The 18,201-nt window shown below is 47.1% G+C and overlaps 1 protein-coding gene across 22 annotated transcripts in view; it reads right to left on the reverse strand.

Moving 5' to 3' along the window:
• Window positions 1–6,342: 6,342 nt before the first annotated feature.
• CDH23 (cadherin related 23) overlaps window positions 6,343–18,201 on the reverse strand; it is a 529,883-nt gene continuing 518,024 nt past the window's right edge. For 14 of the 22 annotated variants that reach the window (XM_045025448.1, XM_045025449.1, XM_045025450.1 and 11 more), the window contains 10 exons: window positions 17,628–17,789; window positions 16,806–17,062; window positions 15,379–15,476; window positions 14,544–14,664; window positions 13,691–13,770; window positions 12,369–12,409; window positions 11,861–11,921; window positions 11,051–11,180; window positions 10,348–10,470; window positions 6,345–7,530 (listed from right to left, as the gene is read on the reverse strand). In XM_045025448.1, coding sequence (XP_044881383.1) covers window positions 7,207–7,530; window positions 10,348–10,470; window positions 11,051–11,180; window positions 11,861–11,921; window positions 12,369–12,409; window positions 13,691–13,770; window positions 14,544–14,664; window positions 15,379–15,476; window positions 16,806–17,062; window positions 17,628–17,789 — 1,397 coding nt within the window. In that variant the 3' untranslated portion in view covers window positions 6,345–7,206. Of the gene's footprint in view, window positions 7,531–9,706; window positions 9,821–10,347; window positions 10,471–11,050; window positions 11,181–11,860; window positions 11,922–12,368; window positions 12,410–13,690; window positions 13,771–14,543; window positions 14,665–15,378; window positions 15,477–16,805; window positions 17,063–17,627; window positions 17,790–18,201 lie in introns of all 22 variants that reach the window. The other 8 variants (XM_045025457.1, XM_045025456.1, XM_045025458.1 and 5 more) reach the window with 4 other exon arrangements.

Here is an 18,201-nt window from a genome sequence, read left to right on the forward strand (position 1 = left end):
CCACTGGGGTGAGTCATAATGGTTCCTTAAGGCTCTACAGCATTGTTTGCTGCTCGCCACTGTGGCAAATTTTACCAGCGACCGTAGCTGCAAGTACCATCATAGACTGAAGCTGAACTGATCGATTCAGAGATTTTAAGGCCAGGTGGGCCCATTAGGCACATGGAGGCTTCCCTGGCAGCTGTGAGTGCACTTGGACAGCCAGGTGGTGCTATTTGAATTTATTATCAACAGTCCCCAGTCGTTGATGGACACTACTCACGGCTGTTGCAATAAGATAAAGTGCACCCTAGGGCTTGGGTGTGGTCCCTGGGGAAGGTTTCCAAATGCTGTTCGTTTCAGTTTGTGTCTAGAAGACACACCATGCCCGCTGGTTGCTGTGCTCTTGGCCTCCTCGCTGTCTCTGTGTGCCGGATTGTATGGTTCTGTTTGCCACCAACCCACTCCTGTGGTTCAGTCTCCCACATCAGCGAGCTGAACTATTTCAGTGCCAAAGCTGAGGCGTCCTTAGCAGGCTCTGGTGGAGCTGTCAGCTAGTTGTTTATTAGTATCCTTGGACTAGGGTGACCAAAGGGAAAAATGGAACACCTGGTGGGGCTAGCCTAAGTGCCCCCAATGCAGGGCTGGGCCAAACCCCTCCCTCTCACACAAGGCTGGGGCTGCCCTACCTGTTCGCCTCCCCCCACCCTGCGCAGGGCTGGCATCGCCGCTTACATCCCCGGATGGTCTGCCTCACCCCACTTTTTGGACAACTACTGATCAGCTTGGCAAGAGCAAATAGGACATATACCCACTTTTGTTGGACCAGCTGGGACACAGCTTAAAAAAGGGACGGTCCTGGCCAAAATGGGAGATGTGGTCATCCTACGTTGGCCACAGCCTCACCATCAGTGGAATCAGGGCAGAGGCCCTGTAACAGCTGTTCCCACCACTTTCATAGCAGCTGCAGCCCTACTAAGGCAACTGCCATGAACAGCTGCTCTGGCCTGTGGGCCGCCTGCCTCTTCTCCATCATTTTGGTGAGGGCCAGTTTACAAAACAAAAGGACAAATGTTGCACTTTAACGGGAATTGTGTTTACAATGAGCACACTGGCTCTGTGCTACCAGGACCAGCTTTTATCCAGAATCATTCCTAAGGGCCATCCTGCCACCCCTTGATGGTGACTCAAGCTTTTCTTGTAATTCGACTATAGCTATTAAACTGGCTGATAATTTATGTGGCAAGGCTAAATGACCTACCAAGCCTAAGTACACATTTTCCTATGGTGTGCTGCTATAAGGCTGAGGGGAAGGTGCCCTAAAGAGGGTTTGATTGATGGTGGAATTCACTTCTGCTGACATGGGCGGGGCGGGGCGGGGCGGGGGGGGGGGGAGACGGTGTCCCAGGGCATTTACCCTGGGCAAGGGCAAGTAGTTTTTACAGCCACCAGTAGAGCATGGTCAGGGTTGGGCTGATTGATTCATTCCCTGGTCAATACCTACCACTTTCACAGCCTGGGGGGCTTGTGTGATGATTACATCCCATCTCCCCACTTTAAACATGCACACATTGGTTGGACTGTTGTTTCCGATTATGTTCACAAGCGCTTCCACTTTTGCGTTGCCATCATGAGGCAATACACAGTTCATGTTGTTACTGATGATTGAGCTGGTGCCCCATCAGGCCACTTGCAGCTGTGATGTTCAACTGTCACCTCAGAAACTTTGCAGCTAATTATCAGGTTCACCAGTTAGTGTGGACTGACCAGCACAGGAACAGTCAAAATGTCATCAGCTGATAAGGCTTGAGTTTTTACTTTGAGGAAACACCATACCAGCGCTTTCCAAATAACTTGGTTTGCTGCTTGAGTGTTTGATGGCAAATATAGGCAATTCACGATAAGGCACAGTGGCTGTAGTTCATTAAGAGAGTGGGACTCTGGGGACTGAAATCTCAGGTAGCCAGAAGTACTGAAGTCGCTAGGTGTGCGAAACCTGCACAAAAAAGAACGGCCTCTACCCAGTGTCCTTGGGCAAGCAGCCCATACTCTATGGGCATACATGATGGTGCTGACAAGGTCCACTCAGGACACAAAAAGAGCCCAGTAGATGTGTGCTCTCCTGAGGGGAAATGCAGTCCCTGAGTGGTCACAAGACTGGCTGGAAAATAGGAAAATACCCTGCGGGGTGTGTGTGTATGTGTGTGTCAAGGCCTCTAGGTGTGTACATAGAGAGGGCCCCACTGTGAGGCAAGGAAGAACCCATGAGGCCAGCCAGACAGACCTAGTGATAGTTGCAGAGGTGGCATCAGCCTTGCTTTCCTGTCCATGTAGGACAAGTAGCTATGGCCTGGGATGAAGCAGCTAATTGTCCCCAGGCTTGCAGACTCCCCAGTCCTTTTCTAAGGGTTTCACTGTGTTCCTGTCCTCACTTCACTTTCATTCTTTTTTAATGACGAGAAATAAAGCGCATGCTGTCTCCATGCTTCCCAGGGTGAAAGTTAGTAGGCTCAGCCTCAATCCCTTTAGGGCTAACAACTCATCTCCTGCTTCCTGGCAGGAGGCGCTGTATTAGCAGAGAGGCTGGGGAAGAGGAGCACTATATGACAGTGCAGAATCAGTGTAGAAGAGAGAGCGGTTGGGCAGCTGTGACCAATCCATGCCAATGGTCTGTAATATCTAATAGCTTTTTTGCAAGGGCCCCCACAAATGCTAATTCAGGAGACGTTGGTTAAAAGCGTAGCCTAAAGGATGAGCACCCATGCAACGGAGGCAATTCCAGGGCTTGGGGTATTGTGTGAAGCAGCTTGGCAAGCTAATGCTGCAGATGCTTCAAGTCCACCTGCTCAGTGGCTAGCTAGAAAACTACGTCAGTTATTTAATACTTGATTATGCAAGTTTCTCTTTCATTCTATCAAGTGACAAATTCAGCCACAAAATGGCTAATGCTGCATAAACATGGACAGCATGTGACTGAGCCTACTGAAAATGGGGCTTTTTCTGGTAAAGACCATCAGCCTTTGATTGCCCATGTTTGGGTTTTCTATGCCACCCCCACAACTACACCCTTGGCCCTCCCACCCCTAGTTCCGGCACCCCTGCTGGGGGCTCTTACAGTGCGCTGGGCTCCAGCTATTAGTCCTGGCTGGGCTGGGCTAGGGCACACCCACCCCCAGGAACCTCCCTGTACAGTGACACCTCTCCCCCATGCCTGGGGAGTGATGCAGACAGGAAACGGAGCAGGGGTGTGGAGCTTCCTGTGGCTGGGGGGGAGGTTCCAGAGGTGGGGCTGACTTGGAGCACCTCCTGCAGGAGAAGTTGTCCCATTCCTCCCCGGTGTCGCAGAGTTGACAGCCAGAGCCTGGTGCCTGGTAGGAGTCCTGGGTGGGGTGCCCCGAGCCCTGCCCCTCCCTAACAGATTTCATGGGCCTAACCTAACCCATACATGAAATGAGGAAGTGTGGGCTCATGTGGTTTGGCCATGTAAAGCACTGTCCTGAGGTAAGAGAGTCCAACAGCTCAAGACTGAAGGAAGAAGACAGAAAAGTGTGTGTGTGTGTATCATAAAGGAAGATGTGTTAGCAGGTGGTGTGATAGAGAATCTGGCACTGAACAGAGAGCACTTTGGAGGGAGAGGATTCACAGAGCAAACCCCAGCTGAGAGGATTAATACAACAAAGATTAGTAAATAACCAATTATATAGCTATGCTAATATATAACATGATACTGTGGGGAGGCCAAATTATCATAATTGCATTTTTGTTAAGGTATAAATCAGTCCTTCTAAGTCAGTCCAGAAGCCAACGCAAATCAACCACAGGGCCTTCTTGGTGTCACTAAATGCCATCCATTAATCAGCTGGAGGAATTACTGTTGCCTCCTAGCCTGCCATGGTGGTTCAATCCTTTGGCAGCACTCCCAATACCAACCAAAATGGAGACTTGGGGTTTAGGACCATAACTCAGACCAAGGTTCCTACATTTGTGTGTCCATCTGTTCCAATATAGTCTTGTGAAGCACTAGATGACGCTCATTAAAGGCCTGGTCCTACCCCATTGATGTCAATGAGAGCTTTGCTAGTAACTTCAGTGAGCATGAGATTAGGGCATGAAATTAGACCAAGAGGGATCTCTGGTAATACTTTGGGCTCATTATCTGAAATCCTGACTGCAGTTGGCACTCCCAATTGCTCACAGAAAGTCACAATAGATGCCATCTGATTAGACCAAGAGGTATCTCTGGTAATACTTTGGGCTTGTTATCTGAAATCCTGACTGCAGTTGGGACTCCCAATTGCTCACAGAAAGTCACAATGGATGCCATCTGACTTACTATACAAGTCTCACTTCTACTTTCTCCCAGACTCAGCCTCTGGTCAAGTCACACATGGAACTAGAAGAAAACCTTCTGACTGTGGATTTTATGAATATTCTGGAAATTTCAAGGTAGATTGCCTAAATCAAAGAAGGGAATTGTCTCTCCCCTGTCGTCTTCTCAAATATTCCTTTAGCTTAATTGCTGTTGCAATGTTGCTGTGCTTGGAGGATCTGGTGTGCAATGAAGACATAACAAAGCTCTTTTTGATTGGCAATTGAATTATGTGGTGGAGTCTGAGCATGAGCATGATATATCATTATGTAGGGGAAGTGGCAGTAAAATTGAAAAGGGCAAAATGTGTATTCTCCCCCCACTCATCTCTTCAATGTGAGCAAACAGCCTAGCATCTCATATTTTAAAAAAAGTAATTAAAAATCTCAAAACCAAGAGGACATTTAAATGTTTTCCTTAGGATAACTGGTGATGGTGGAGTGCTTTGCCTTAAACTTGGCAAGACACTTACATCACAAATACCTTAATTTTTTAATTGCTTCACATTATAACCAAGATGCAGAGAATCTAAAGACACAGCTAATTCAGAATTAGTTGCTATTGACTGTTGTCTTGTGTATTTGTTTTTCTGGAGAATGTAATTTTCATTTATACAATTTAGCCATATGCAAACTCTTTATTCAGGTTAAGGCATAGCTTTCCTTAGTTTTGTTAGTTTTTCTAGTGTCTTAGATATTTAGGTGATATTTACATTAGTATTTACATTGATTGGGACAGAAAATAGTGATTGTGTTCAAAGCAACTGCAGTTTTTCTCTGCACATAATGCAGGATTGGGCAGAGACTGCAATGGCTGCCTCATGAGGGGTTTGCCTTTGCGGCAGGGGGGCAAAAGTATAGAAAACATCCAGCTTTCCTTATCTGTCATCCAGTAACTGTAGTGTTGTGTATGACATTTGTCTAGAAAGTAAATCTTATAGACTATAGGCTGAAACCTGGTGCCTTAGGTGAGTCAGTTTCACAATTGCCTTTAAAGGGATCAGGCTTTGCTCCTCCCTGCCCCCCCCCCATGTCTTTTTTCATTATGATTGGACAGAATCATATTGAGGGGAGGTTTCAATTTTCCTGCCTTCTTGTAACGGTTTGTGCCAGGGATACCGCACCAGTGGCACAGATATCACAGTGAGGTGCACCTGTGTAGATAAGGTGGATTCAGAACTTATTTGTGAGCTGGTGCACTTTCAAAAATCAGGACCCTTAAAGATCAGCCTTTTCCAATAGCTGCTGCCCAGCTTTAGATACAGGGACCAGGAAGTGGGGAGGGAGATGCAGTGGCTTTCTACAGTCTCTTGATTTTACAAAACAAAACTTCTCTACCAATAAAAACTTCCTGCAAGTGGGACAAGCTTTGTGCTTCCCTCCCCCCAAGTCATATGCAGTAGTAGTTGAAGTTCTTTCTGGCTTGCATCTACTGTGATCACCATGTTCTTCTGCTAGATGTCCCCATTATGGCCTGACTTCAGCTAAAGCTGAATCTTACCGTGTGTCTTACAGATTAATGTGTTCAGAGATTTTGAAGGTCAGAAAGGACCATTATGATAATTGAGTCTGACCTCCTGCATAACATAGGCCATAGAACTTCACCAGGTGATTCCCACATCAAAGCAAATGCCATGCTACACCGCTGGCTCCAGTATGTACCATGTGCATGCTATTGCTCAGCAGCATGCCTGCAGGACTGTGGAATAACACTGACTTTTTCCAAGAGATTACATTCCTTTGCTAGAAGTCTGTTAGAAAGGCGCCTCTTTGGGTAGTATTTGTAGGGTTCTGTGGGGGTAGAGATTAAAGTATTCTTGCCACTTCACGTAGGGTTGCAGATAGGGCATTTAGACACTATAGAAATGTTGAGCAGAGGAACTGAGTGAGGCCACACACTTGTCTGTGTTTAATTCACAACAAAAATTCAGTCACAGTAGTTCTTTGCTGATATATAGCAGTGTATACACAGATGAGTGAGCACTGAGAGCTATGTAAATCCAACACCTTCCCCAGTGAAGTGCCCCTTGGTAGTGAGAAAGAAACAAAAATGGACAGGTTAACCAAATCCATATTGTATTTCTGGTTCATTTAACAGACCATTCCCAAAACTCTCAACAAGTTACTATTAGAAACGGAACAAACAAACAAACAAAAAAAGTTACACACGAACACTCTACATTCAAAACCCAAGTTAATGTCAGTCTATTTCTGGTTGACGTCGTATATGATTTGGTAAGCCAGCAAAATGGAGAAATGTCTTCAGTTTGTTTTCTCTTCCTGTAAAGGTGATGACACAGATTAATGCCAAACAGATTCAGACTCCCTTTATAGGCTTCCTGGAATGCCACATCAGCCCCAGAATCTTCTTCCCCCACCCTGGTGTGATGTGCTTCTGTCCCATGCACAGTAGGAGGATGCACTGATGCAGCCATGAGCGACTTGAAGAGCCAGGAAATATGCAAGTCTTGAGTCTTTGTACCCACTTGGTGCAGGTTTTTTGCAACCCTAAACATTAGTAGTTCATGTCTCTATTCCACAGGGCTTCCCTTCTTCTGTTTTGAAACTTTTAATCTTTCATATTTTTTAAAAAAATAAAAAAATATGAATTTAATGATCAAATGATGTGCGCTTCTAGTAAAGCATAGTCCTGAGAGCCCTCCACCAAGGTTAGGCTCCCCAAGGCTGCTGTATCAAAACAAAACAGTTGGCTATCTCTGTAGGATTAGTTTTTGGGGCTGTAATTAGGCCACCAGGTTCTCGTCTACCCTCTTGCCCCGTGTCTGTGTTTTCTTTTTGCAGTGACTATCTGCTTGGCCACGCTTTCTTGGAATGCTAGACGAGTGATGCCACTTCTAGTCATAACTCTGTGATCTCCAGTGGGCTCTCCACAATCACTTCCCTCATCTTGTGCATGGGGGTGGATTTGGCAGACTCGGTGCGAGCGTTGCGGTCATTATAGCCTCCACAGTCTGTGTTCAGTGTCTCGAGGGACCGACCCAGCACTTTCTGGTCATCCTCCGGCAGGCTGTTGATATCAGAAGTTAGCAGAGTGCCTGTGCTGCCATGCACCACATGGATACCATCTGGGCCTTTGAGCTCTACAGGTTGCTTGTGCCGGAACCGAAGGCTCCCCTGGCTCGGGCTCTGCTCCTCCTCTTCATCCAGGTCATTCTGGATCAGCTGCAAGAAGCCCAAGCACAAATCAACAACATGGGTTCCAATACCTGTGTCCCTTTCCCTCCCCTGCCTCCCTTAGCATCATTGCCGGTTACCAGTTGTCCCCTTGAAGGCCCTAGACAGCTTTTCCTGAAGCAGGGGTCAGCATGAGGGGCAGGTTCCACTAGTTATATTTGTAGGCAGCTTCACAGCAGTGTTTTCTTTGCTTCAACTTAAAGCTGAACTGGAATCTGAGGTAGATCCTACACGGTCTATGAGCATTAACACAAAATCTGTAACTATGAACTCCTCTACTCCTCCTCAGTGGCACCCAGAGGCCTCAGTTGGGACCAGGCTAAGATGTGCTAGAGGCTGTACAGAAATATAAACTGAGACAGTCTCTGCCCCCAAGGAGCTGCAATGTAAATTATGAAGTAATTATTTTTCGTATTACAGTAAGATCATGGAATTGGTTTTTGAGCTGTGTTGGTCTTGGAGCAAAATACTGTGCAGTGGAGAGTGCAAATGGGGTGAGTTCAAGTGGGAGATTTCAACAGTAGATTTTCAGACACTTTTTTCTTCTAACTAGCCTGAAAGAGACTCCACTAGTTTTAGAGTATCAGGGCTGGGGGCAGACAGGGGGAGCGAAGGCCAACGAAGGCAGGGGAGGCCAGGAGGAAGGAGCTTTTTGCACAATCCAGGGTTGGGTTGAGGAGAGCTGACGAGGCTTAAGTGGGAGGGGTGGGTTTGCCAGCATGACTGAGGATAAGCGAGTGGGATTCTGAGGGAAGGTAAGTGGAGGGAAATGGTGCTGGGTGTGAATGAGGGTTCAGAGTTCTGGGGAAAGAGATTAAAGGGAGCTAGGAAAGTAAGAACTGGCTCTGAGCTGAGGGTCTGTGGGGAGGAAGAGGAGGAGGCTAACTCCTGTTGTCTCCCACCCTGCCCTGTACTGTAAGGTCTCTCAGATTTTCATTTTGAAAGGGGAAAGGTGGTAGAAGAGGGGCCTCTTTTCCCCTCACCTCTCCATCAACTCCCATCCCCCAAACCCTTCCCCATAACCATGTCTCAGCTTTTCCATTTTGAAAATCTGCTTAACCTACAATGGTGGAGCGGATGGTGAGGGGATAGAAAAAAGATTTGGAGTAGGCTTTGCTACCTGCAGCCCCACCATTAACTGGAAGCACTAGCTGCCACTGGCCATGGTTTAGCTGTGAGCACAAAGGAGGAAGGATGGATATTTGACAATATTCTACAGAACAAACACCAGGGAGGAGTTGAAGTCTGACCTGAAGGCGGAAGAAGAGGTGCTGAATGAGAGAGGTGGCCAGCCTGGCAGACAGGAGCATAGGGGGCATACGAAATGAAATGGCCGTGCATTGGGAGGATAAACAAAAACCTGTGCTTTGGAGAGACAGTTTGAGATTTTGGCTGGGAGTGTGGGAGAAGATGTGAGATTGGACCCAGAGAGAGGCAGGCCTGGGAATCCTTCACAGAGACAGACCTAGAAGCTGAGAAAGTGGAAGATGCTGCCACGATAGAAGGGGACACAATTCTGAGTCACACCAACATGTGTGGGACCAAGAGGAGGAGAGTGACCAAAGGAGATGCTGAATGAGCAGGCAGCAATGTCGGAGAATCAGGAGACCAGAGCGCTGCAGAAATGAAGAGGCTGATCAGCTAACTATTATTATTGGAATGATATATTCTAAAGGTTTGTTCCAAAGAGCAAATGGTCCAAGCAAACAGGATAAAGGGGGAACCGGTGAATGGTGGGATGTCACATTAACTGGGGGATGTAAAGAAGTGTCAGTGTGGAAATTTAGAGAGGAAAGAAAGACACTATCATGCTGTTAGACCCATCCTGGGGGACACATACTCTGGTGAGTGGCATGCCATCAACTCCACTGTATTCCAGCACCATTCCATTCTGTACTCTGGTGATGAGATGGCCAAGAATGTGGCTACGGCAGGAATCTCTCTTTGTGCCAAGTCAGAATGTTTTTGTGAGTATGGCCTCCAGTATAAGGTGGAGACCCCTCCCCTGTGTCTGGTTAAACTGGCAGTCATGAGCTCACACAGCTTTAGGGGGTAAAAAGGTCACCCAGCAGAGTTTAGAGCAGGTCAAAGGCATGGAAACAGACACCCCATTCCAGAGGGCACAGCAAGCATTTCCTCTCATGTCCATGCACACGCTTTCTACCTCGGTAACCGAGGACTGGTCCCCCTGACTGGTGGTGGCTTTATGCACCATCCTCTGGGCAAGCAGTTTTTTCAGCCGCATGTAATCGTCCAAGACCACCTTCAAGAGAGAGCCCTGGATGGAGGGGGCAACAGGAGAGATTATACAGGGGCTTCTCCCTTCCAGCCCCAAACTCTGAAACTACCTTGGTGAGGAATTCCAGGTGTGAACCTAACCCCATCCAAGAGAAACCAGACAGGCACTTTCCCCTAAACAAAAAAGGATCTCAAACGAAACTGTGTGTTTTCACGTCAATCCAGTGCCATCACATTTTAAACATGGGATTTGCCATAGTGCATTTGCTACGGCTGTCCCAACAGTTAGATGCCAAGGCTGGTTTTCTGCTCAAAGATTGTGCTGTGTCTAGTTGGGTGAATTTTAGAGCTGTGTTCCTGTTAGGTTCCCAACAGGTTCACACAGCAAAGACTAGTCTGCACTGGCTTGTGTCAGGACAACATTCTTCTCAGCTGCGGCGAACCTGGAGCTATTTGGGAACCTCACCTTCTCTTGCTCCTTTCATGAAGAAGGACAATGACTAAGATGACATAGGACCAAAACGTGAAGGCTTTTGGACAAAAATGGAGGAAGCCAGCTTCACTCACCTTGATGGGCCCTTCCCGCATGATCTGACCTAGTTTGGCAATGTTGTCATATTCCTGGATGGCTGCTCGCAGGTAACGGTCATCATCGGGTTTGGCAGCAGAGGGTTCTCTTCCAAATGTTCCCTACAACGAACGGGAGTTTCTGAAAACAAAACCTCAGCAAAAATGGGGCAGAACCATGGGGAGCGGGTATCGGAGGCTGTGCCTCCCCAAACAGCCCTGTGTGGTCCACCCACACTCTGCCCTCAGGCTCCCACCTGCTTCCCACTAGTGCTCTGCGGGGCTGTGGGCCGGCTCTTTCCCCCAGAGCCCTGGACTGTGGCCGGCCTGTGGCCAGAGAGTCCGGGTGGCTGGAGCCATGCTCACGCTGCCCACCTGTCCTCCCTGAGCTCTGGGGCTGGAGGCCATGCTGCCCACTATCCCTGTGTTCTGGGGCTGGGGGCCACACCATGCACTCAGGGGCCGGGGATGCTTGGGTGGCCTAGGGGTGTGTGCGCCCTCTGGGCTCCGGTGGGGGAAGAGGGGCGGGGAGGGCAGGGCCTTGGGAAGAAGGGGCGGGCTGGGCTGGGGTAGCTCTATTAACTACAATGGAATTACTCCTGATTTGCACTGGTATAAGTGAGATGCTAACTCAGTCCATCTGAATCCTGACTGAACAGTCACTTCCCCCACTGAGGGTAAGAATAAGCTGGCAGTATCTCACGTGAGTCCTGGCTGGGCTGTTCCATAGGTCTGTGATTTCACTCAGGTTCTCAGGCAGGTCATCTTCATGCTCTGCCTGCGCTGCTAGCTCCATATTCCTGCAGAAAGGATCTAGCCACACAGGGTTAGCCCTACACAAACACACAAAGGGCTGAGGTGAATGAAGGGAGACAGCAAGATGGGGCCCGCTATAGCTGCTTCTCTGAAAATAACACATTATTCTACTCTAGGGCTTTATGCACTGTAACCACTCATCCCAAAAACCAGACTCTGACAAGTCATATCTCTTCCTTCCATCACAAACAAAATATGAATTTGCTTCAATCCTCAAGCTGTAGTTAAATTAAGAGGCATTTCTGTACAATTAATTCTGAAAGCCTGGATTAGGCATTTAAACAACAACTTCAAGCAAAAACCACCTGGCCCAGACCCCTTCCTGTAAGAATCTATAGGGGATAAACTGTAGAATTGTAACATCTGCCTGCAGGTGATTTTCAAAGTTCTGTTGTGTCTGCAGTTCATCAGTAAGTGCCACTAGTCTGCACTGCTTTGGTGCTGGATTTATACGAAGGGTGACTTGCAAGAGAGGTCCAGGTCTAACTAATGTTATGGTGTTTCCTGATACTATCAGGCGGTGGCAAGTGGCTAGGTTTCGGTGGCAAGTGGCTACAGAGATGATTTGTGTTGGAAGTGCTAGCAGAAGCCAGTGGTAGTGCTAAAACACTGGTTCTGCCCATGGAATATCAGAGGTTCCTCCTGCTGTGTCATGTAGAGTGAATTGTGAAAAGCAAAAGTAGTATTATGAACTCACCCATCAAAGGAATATTTATTTGTGTTTGGCATGTCCATGATGTCCATGAAACCTCGGTTTCCTGCGGAAGGCAGCAGGTGTAGGTTAGACTGACATTTATACAGGCTAAGTAACAGACAACAGCATGCCTGTGGGCACAAATCCACACTTCTATTTGGAGGGAGAGATGGGGAACGGACAGCCCAGCACTCTAGATCTTGAAGGAAACAACTGCAATGCCAATGGGGGAGATATTATGGGGCTGATAATGCAAAGCTCTGGCAAGTAAAAAAAATTCTCCCAATGTCATATCTATGCATCTATTACCAATAACAAGGCAAAATCATTTCTAATTTATTGCCCACTAGCAGCCCAAAGTCTCTTTCAGCAGATTCCTGGGTTTCTCCCCACTGCCAATATCTGTGTTTCACACTATTTCCCCCATATTTATTAGCCTGCATGTCTTCAGGAAGAATCTCATATTGTTATATATAAAAAAAAAAACCAAAAAAACCCCAAGGTCTCCCACCTGTTGAGCCAGCCACGATAGCTTTTAATTTCCTTTTGTGTCTGGGGGAAAAAATGAAAAAAAAATTAAGCCAATTGAAAGAAAGAAAGAGAGAAGAAGAAAGACTTAATGGAGAGAAGTGTGAGGAACAATCATGTGAAATGGGACAGCGCTTGCAAATCTCTTCCCATGTACAGTCATAGGTCACTAGACAGCAAGGAGAAAGCCTATGGTTTCAGGACGTTCTCAAAAACAATCTATTAGCTCAGGTGGTGCCTTCTTCTCTTGGCTAGAGCTCTAACATTTGTAGTCTCTTGCTGTAGGTATATTATTCCAGTCACTGCAGAACGATCCTTTATGTCAGGGCTACTTAAAGGATTGTGATTCTTGGACTCTTAGGTAATATTTTCAGCATATGTGAGCTAGGAGCCTGAATTCCATTTAAAGACTAGGTGCATTTAAAATTGGTGCCCATCATTTTACCCTCCAGTACCCAGGATCTTAGATTAGCCATTCTGGTTTATTGTTCCCAGGTTGCATGGGTTACTCATGATGTTCACAGAATCACAGAATCATAGAATATCAGGGTTGGAAGGGACCTCAGGAGGTCATCTAGTCCAACCCCCTGCTCAAAGCAGGACCAATCCCCAGCTATATCATCCCAGCCAGGGCTTTGTCAAGCCTGACTTTAAAAACCTCTAAGGAAGGAGATTCCACCCCTACCCTCGGTAACCCATTCCAGTGCCTCACCACCCTCCCAGTGAAAAAGTTTTTCCTAATATCCAACCGAAACCTCCCCACTGAAACTTGAGACCATTACTCTTTGTTCTGTCATCTGCTACCACTGAGAACAGTCTAGATCTATCCTCAGGTAGCTGAAAGCAGCTATTAAATCCCACCTCATTCTTCTCTTCTGCAGACTAAATAATCCCAGTTCCCTCTGTGATGGTACCTCCCATAAGGCTTTATGGAAATATGCTTAGAATGTGTTTTATGCTACATATGTCATGTAACATATCTCCATAAAGGTTAGGATCTACTGAATGCATTAATCCTATTTGTATGCACGTATCATTTTTGTATTCAAAGTTATGAATGTTGGCTGTGTGCTGGCTTGATTTCTAAATAACCTTAGTAGAGCATTTGGTCAGTTCCTGGAGAAAGGAATGTTGAAATTAAGTACCTAATCAAGAAACACTTAAGGACAATGGATCTTGGAATGCTTCAATCCACTGTCATTTCAGGTTATTGTTGTCATTTATTCTGCTCTATACTATCCAAAGAGCTAGGTTTATTCATATACTTGCATTGTCCTGCAGTCCCAGGCGCTTAGGGTTACTCACACTGTTCTGTAGTACCAGTTCATGAGGATGAAGAGCATGGCAGCCAGGAAGAGGAGAATAGCCAAGATGATAATTGCCATCTAGAAAAGATAAGTTATTTGTAACAGATGTGAGCAATTTTAAATCCGAAGATGGAGAGCAAACAAGCAGGATATTAATACAAGAGGAAATGTTGCCAAGTTTTAGGCAAGCCTGGGCCCACAGGAAGAAAGTACATATTGTAGAGAAGGGATAGTCCATCACCGGCTAGTGGATGCAGTAAAGCAATTTAGGCCTGGTCTACACAGGGGAGGGGGAGAGGAAGGGATCAATCTAAATTATGCAACTTCAGCTACGTGAATAACATAGCTGAAGTCGATGTACTTAGACCTACTCACCACAGTGTCTTCACTGCGGTGAGTCGACTGCTGCTGCTCCCCCATCGACTATGCTTGCGCCTCTCGTGGCGGTGGAGTACAGGAGTCGACGGGAGATTGCTCGGGTGTCGATTTATCGCGTCTAGACTAGAGGCGATAAATCGACTCCTGCTTGATTGATCACTGCCCACCGATCCGGCGGGTAGTGTAGACATACCCTTAGCCTCTAGGTTTAACATGTCCTGCTGTCAACTCATCCCACTCCACTGGGTGACAGTAGATTCCTGGAGAAATAATTCCTTCTGCTACATGTCAGCAGCTGTAAATACCACTTTCCTATTTTAAAAAAAGGCAATTTGGAGGCAATCATGCAAGAGACACTTTCTTTTAGTGTCACCCAGTGGGTGGACTGGACAGCCATGCCAAGTGATTCTCAGGGAAGTGAAAGGGTTAATGGCACAGACAGGTAGGGAATCAAAGATGCCCCTCTCCTTTACCTGCAATGCTGAGAGGTCATCTGGGGCTCTGGCAGTGATGGCAGGCTGCACGTCCAACACGTTGTAATTCCTGAAGAGATTCCTCAGCTGCTCCTTATTCTCATCAATCATCTGGATCACTCTAGGAAGAAAGAAAAGAGAGCGGATGTTTGAATAGGGGCTCCTCTCATTTCCTGACCACCCAAAATACCTTTTAAGAGTTTAGCCCAGGAGATTCTGAACCCTCCTCCAGATAGCCCAGAGCACAATGGTATTGGGAGGCAGAAGTGCACATTGCTTTGGGCAGCTTGGATGGTACCAGAAGAGACTTTGCAAATGACTTGATCAGCAAGTTCCTGGCTATGTAGCAAGCTAACCAGATTTCAAGGCTAGCAGATGTTTCTTAAAAATTCAGTATTGGAATGTGATAGCCACTTGTTCTGGTGCTGGCAGCAAGCTTTGCTGGTGGAGCTAAGGCAGCAGTCATGAAGAGTTGGGGCAAAGTGGGGTATGTGCAGGTGTTATTTCATTGTCCTCACTGCTCTAGAGATGGGGACAGGATGCCTAAGTTGGAAACAATGCCGAATATGACTTCACCTTGTTTACACCGACCAGTCAGTCATGATCAGACTTGGGTCCACTAGTGCATTTAAACACAGTAAGATTTCCTTGGGAGGACAAGCCTATCCACACAGAAAGATGCATTAGATCCAGTGTTACTGTCATTAACCTTTCGGTGCTTTAAAATGAAGCACACTGAGATATAAAACTTCCTTATTGATTCCAAAAGCATGAATGCCCCTCCTCCTGCTTCCTTCCCTCTCCTATCTATGCATACAGAGAGACAGCAGCTTACCGCTCCACATCCAGAATCCTATTGGTTTCTCTATTCACCACGTGGATCAGCAACTCTGTCTGGGCAGAGTTCACACGGCCCTTTTTGTCCACATGGAACTAAGAGAGAGAAAACAGATGCTCATGATACAGCCACAGGGAACATGTCACCTTTGAGGGCAGCCACCCCAAGTTCTAGCGCACCATAGGGCTCTGTGCATGCTATCAGGCCACGCCCATATCGGTTCTTTCATGGCACAGTTTGTCAGGAATTCAGAGAGGGCTGAAACCCCAGTTCAGAACACATCCCAGAAAAGATCTCACTAATAGGAGACTGTAAGCCAGGGCTTCTTGCGAGGCCCCATTAGTCTTTTTAAAGTTTTCATTTTGGGCCCATCTCTGCAATTTGCTCACCTACTGCTTTGGCCACTCACCTCAGTCAGGAGGTCCTACACCATTAGCCAGCAAACTAAGGCCACTTTGGGTTTGAAATAAATGGCTGAGGCCCTCTTCCTTTATTCAAATGTTATGCCTCCTTTCCTGCTCCACAAAGACACAAACTGCTGTCCCAGAAAGGGCTGCTGTCATTGCCCATGCATGCAGGGGCAGCACAGACATTTGGGTTGAGGAGGAAGCCAGGAGCTGTTGAGCTCTAATCCCAGATCTTCCACTGACTTCTTGTGTGAGCTTGGACTAGTCACAACCCCTTTGCGTATCAGTTTCTCCATGTGTAAAATGGGGACAATATTACTTACCTCCCATACAGCCATGCTAGGAGACTGAATTAGTCTGTAAGGCACTTTGAAGATGCCCATACTTTATGTAACTGCTAAGAATTATTCATATAATAGACCAGCAGAGAAGTGTGGGGTTGGGGGGGGGGGGCGTGGAACCTCTCACATAAGCACTCTCCTCTTTCCAGAACAATGATAAGCTGATATTTTTGTTAGCTCTATCCTGCAGTGTTCCCACTGAGCTGATACACAATGATCAAGTGTCCTCAGTCTGGCTATATCCCAACATGCTAACTTTCTATACAGAGACATTAGATGTCAGTCAAAAGTGCTGCAGAAGATTGGATCCCTCTCCGCTGCCACTAGAGTTCATGATGGTGGGTGATGGAAGGAACAGGGCACACATTCTGCTCCTGTTTCAGGGGAGACCAGTTAAAAATAAAATAAGGGGGGTTCTTGAACCATCAGTGGTAGATCAATCACTTTGTGGCTAGATTTCTGTTGTAAGTCATAAAAATGGCCACACGGGGTCAGACCAACGGTCCATCTAGCCCAGTATCCTGTCTTTCAACAGTGACCAGAGTCTTCAGAGTGAATGAACAGAACAGGGCAATTTCAAGTGATCCGTCCTCTATCATCTAGTCCCAGATTCTAAGCAGCGTGAGCCATGTTATGGCACATCAGGGTATGTGCATGGCCCAGGAGCTATTATTACCTGCACATCATCTGTGTTGACAATGGCTCCTGTGATGTTGGACAACAGACTGATGAACTCTTCCTCAAACTGCCGCACCTTGTCTGGGATCTCGTTGATGATGATTTTCACCCGCTGGTCATCACGCAAGATGTAGATTCCGACAATGGCAGTGTCATTATGCCCTGCTAGGTCTGAAGCCATGATGTCCACCACAAAGTAGCCAGGGTTGTAGGCTGTGAAAAGGTCAAAGGTTCGCAGGATCCCATCCAAGTTACCTTTGGGGAGAGCCAATCAAGAATTAGCCCAATAATTTTAGATGACCATCAGTAAATAAATAGACTCTCAGCTTCCTTTGTGCTGTTTGGGCTGGATGGGGATTTATCCATAGCATATAACCTGGCCCATAACATCATCTCTGGTGTGAACATTATTCCTCTCCTTGTGCCTTGGAGGCTGTTGCCTCCTCATGCAAACCCACACCTACTTCAAATGGCTCCCCAGCAAGAGACTGTTGAAGACATAGCAGAAAAAATGAGAAAAAGAAAAAAGTGCTCCCTATCTGTGTGGTGGACAGCTCTGCATACCCACTCTGAGCCACAGAAACAGTGCATCAATTTCAGCCACTGCTGTGGGAGGATCACACGTGGGACCAAAGAAATCTGAGATGGGAGGTCTGGCTGCAAACATGGCACCCTTAAACTTCCCCACTCGGACTAGCTAACTGTCATTTCAGTCCCTGCTTATGGGTGGGACGGAGGGGAATGAGAACCTTTGGATCTCTGCGCTGTCTAGTGAGAACATCTCTGCTTGAGGCACCTGTGGTGACAAATGGGTACTTACCAATACTGAAGACGCTGGCCACCTCCTCCGAGTCATTGGAGTGCTGCTTGATGTAACGGATCCCCAGGATGTTGTACAAGACCAGGCTATTGTTCCCCACATCGGAGTCCAGTGCCACTACCCTGATCAGCTCTGAACCCACCTTGGCATCCGTTGCAACCCCTTTTGGGGGTGGGGGACAAGAAAGGAAGAGAAGAAAATGGAGTAGGGTATGTAACATGAATCTCGGGCCACATACCCTGGAGTAAGGAGGTACTGTAAAGAAGAGTTTCCCCTGAAAATGCCAATTGCCATCATGGCAAAGAGATCCCTCACCCCTGCCACCCCCCAAAATAACCCCTCACCAAGAAGTTTCCTTATCAGTCCTGTAGACAATATGCCCATTTGACCCCTGAACCCATTCAGTTTGCCTGGCTTTGCCAGTAACCTTTCCCAAAGAGGGAGAGAAGCCAGGGCTATTATGAAGCTGCACAGCCAGACTCCTGTGTCAAATAGTCTTCATCAGCGAGTGAATCTCCCTGGGAAGCTTGCAGCTGACAGTATAACCACCTGCTGCTGTCCAGGGCTTTGCTGG

This window comes from Mauremys mutica, chromosome 7 (genome assembly GCF_020497125.1).
Source record: "Mauremys mutica isolate MM-2020 ecotype Southern chromosome 7, ASM2049712v1, whole genome shotgun sequence".
Taxonomy (NCBI): Eukaryota; Metazoa; Chordata; order Testudines; family Geoemydidae; genus Mauremys; species Mauremys mutica.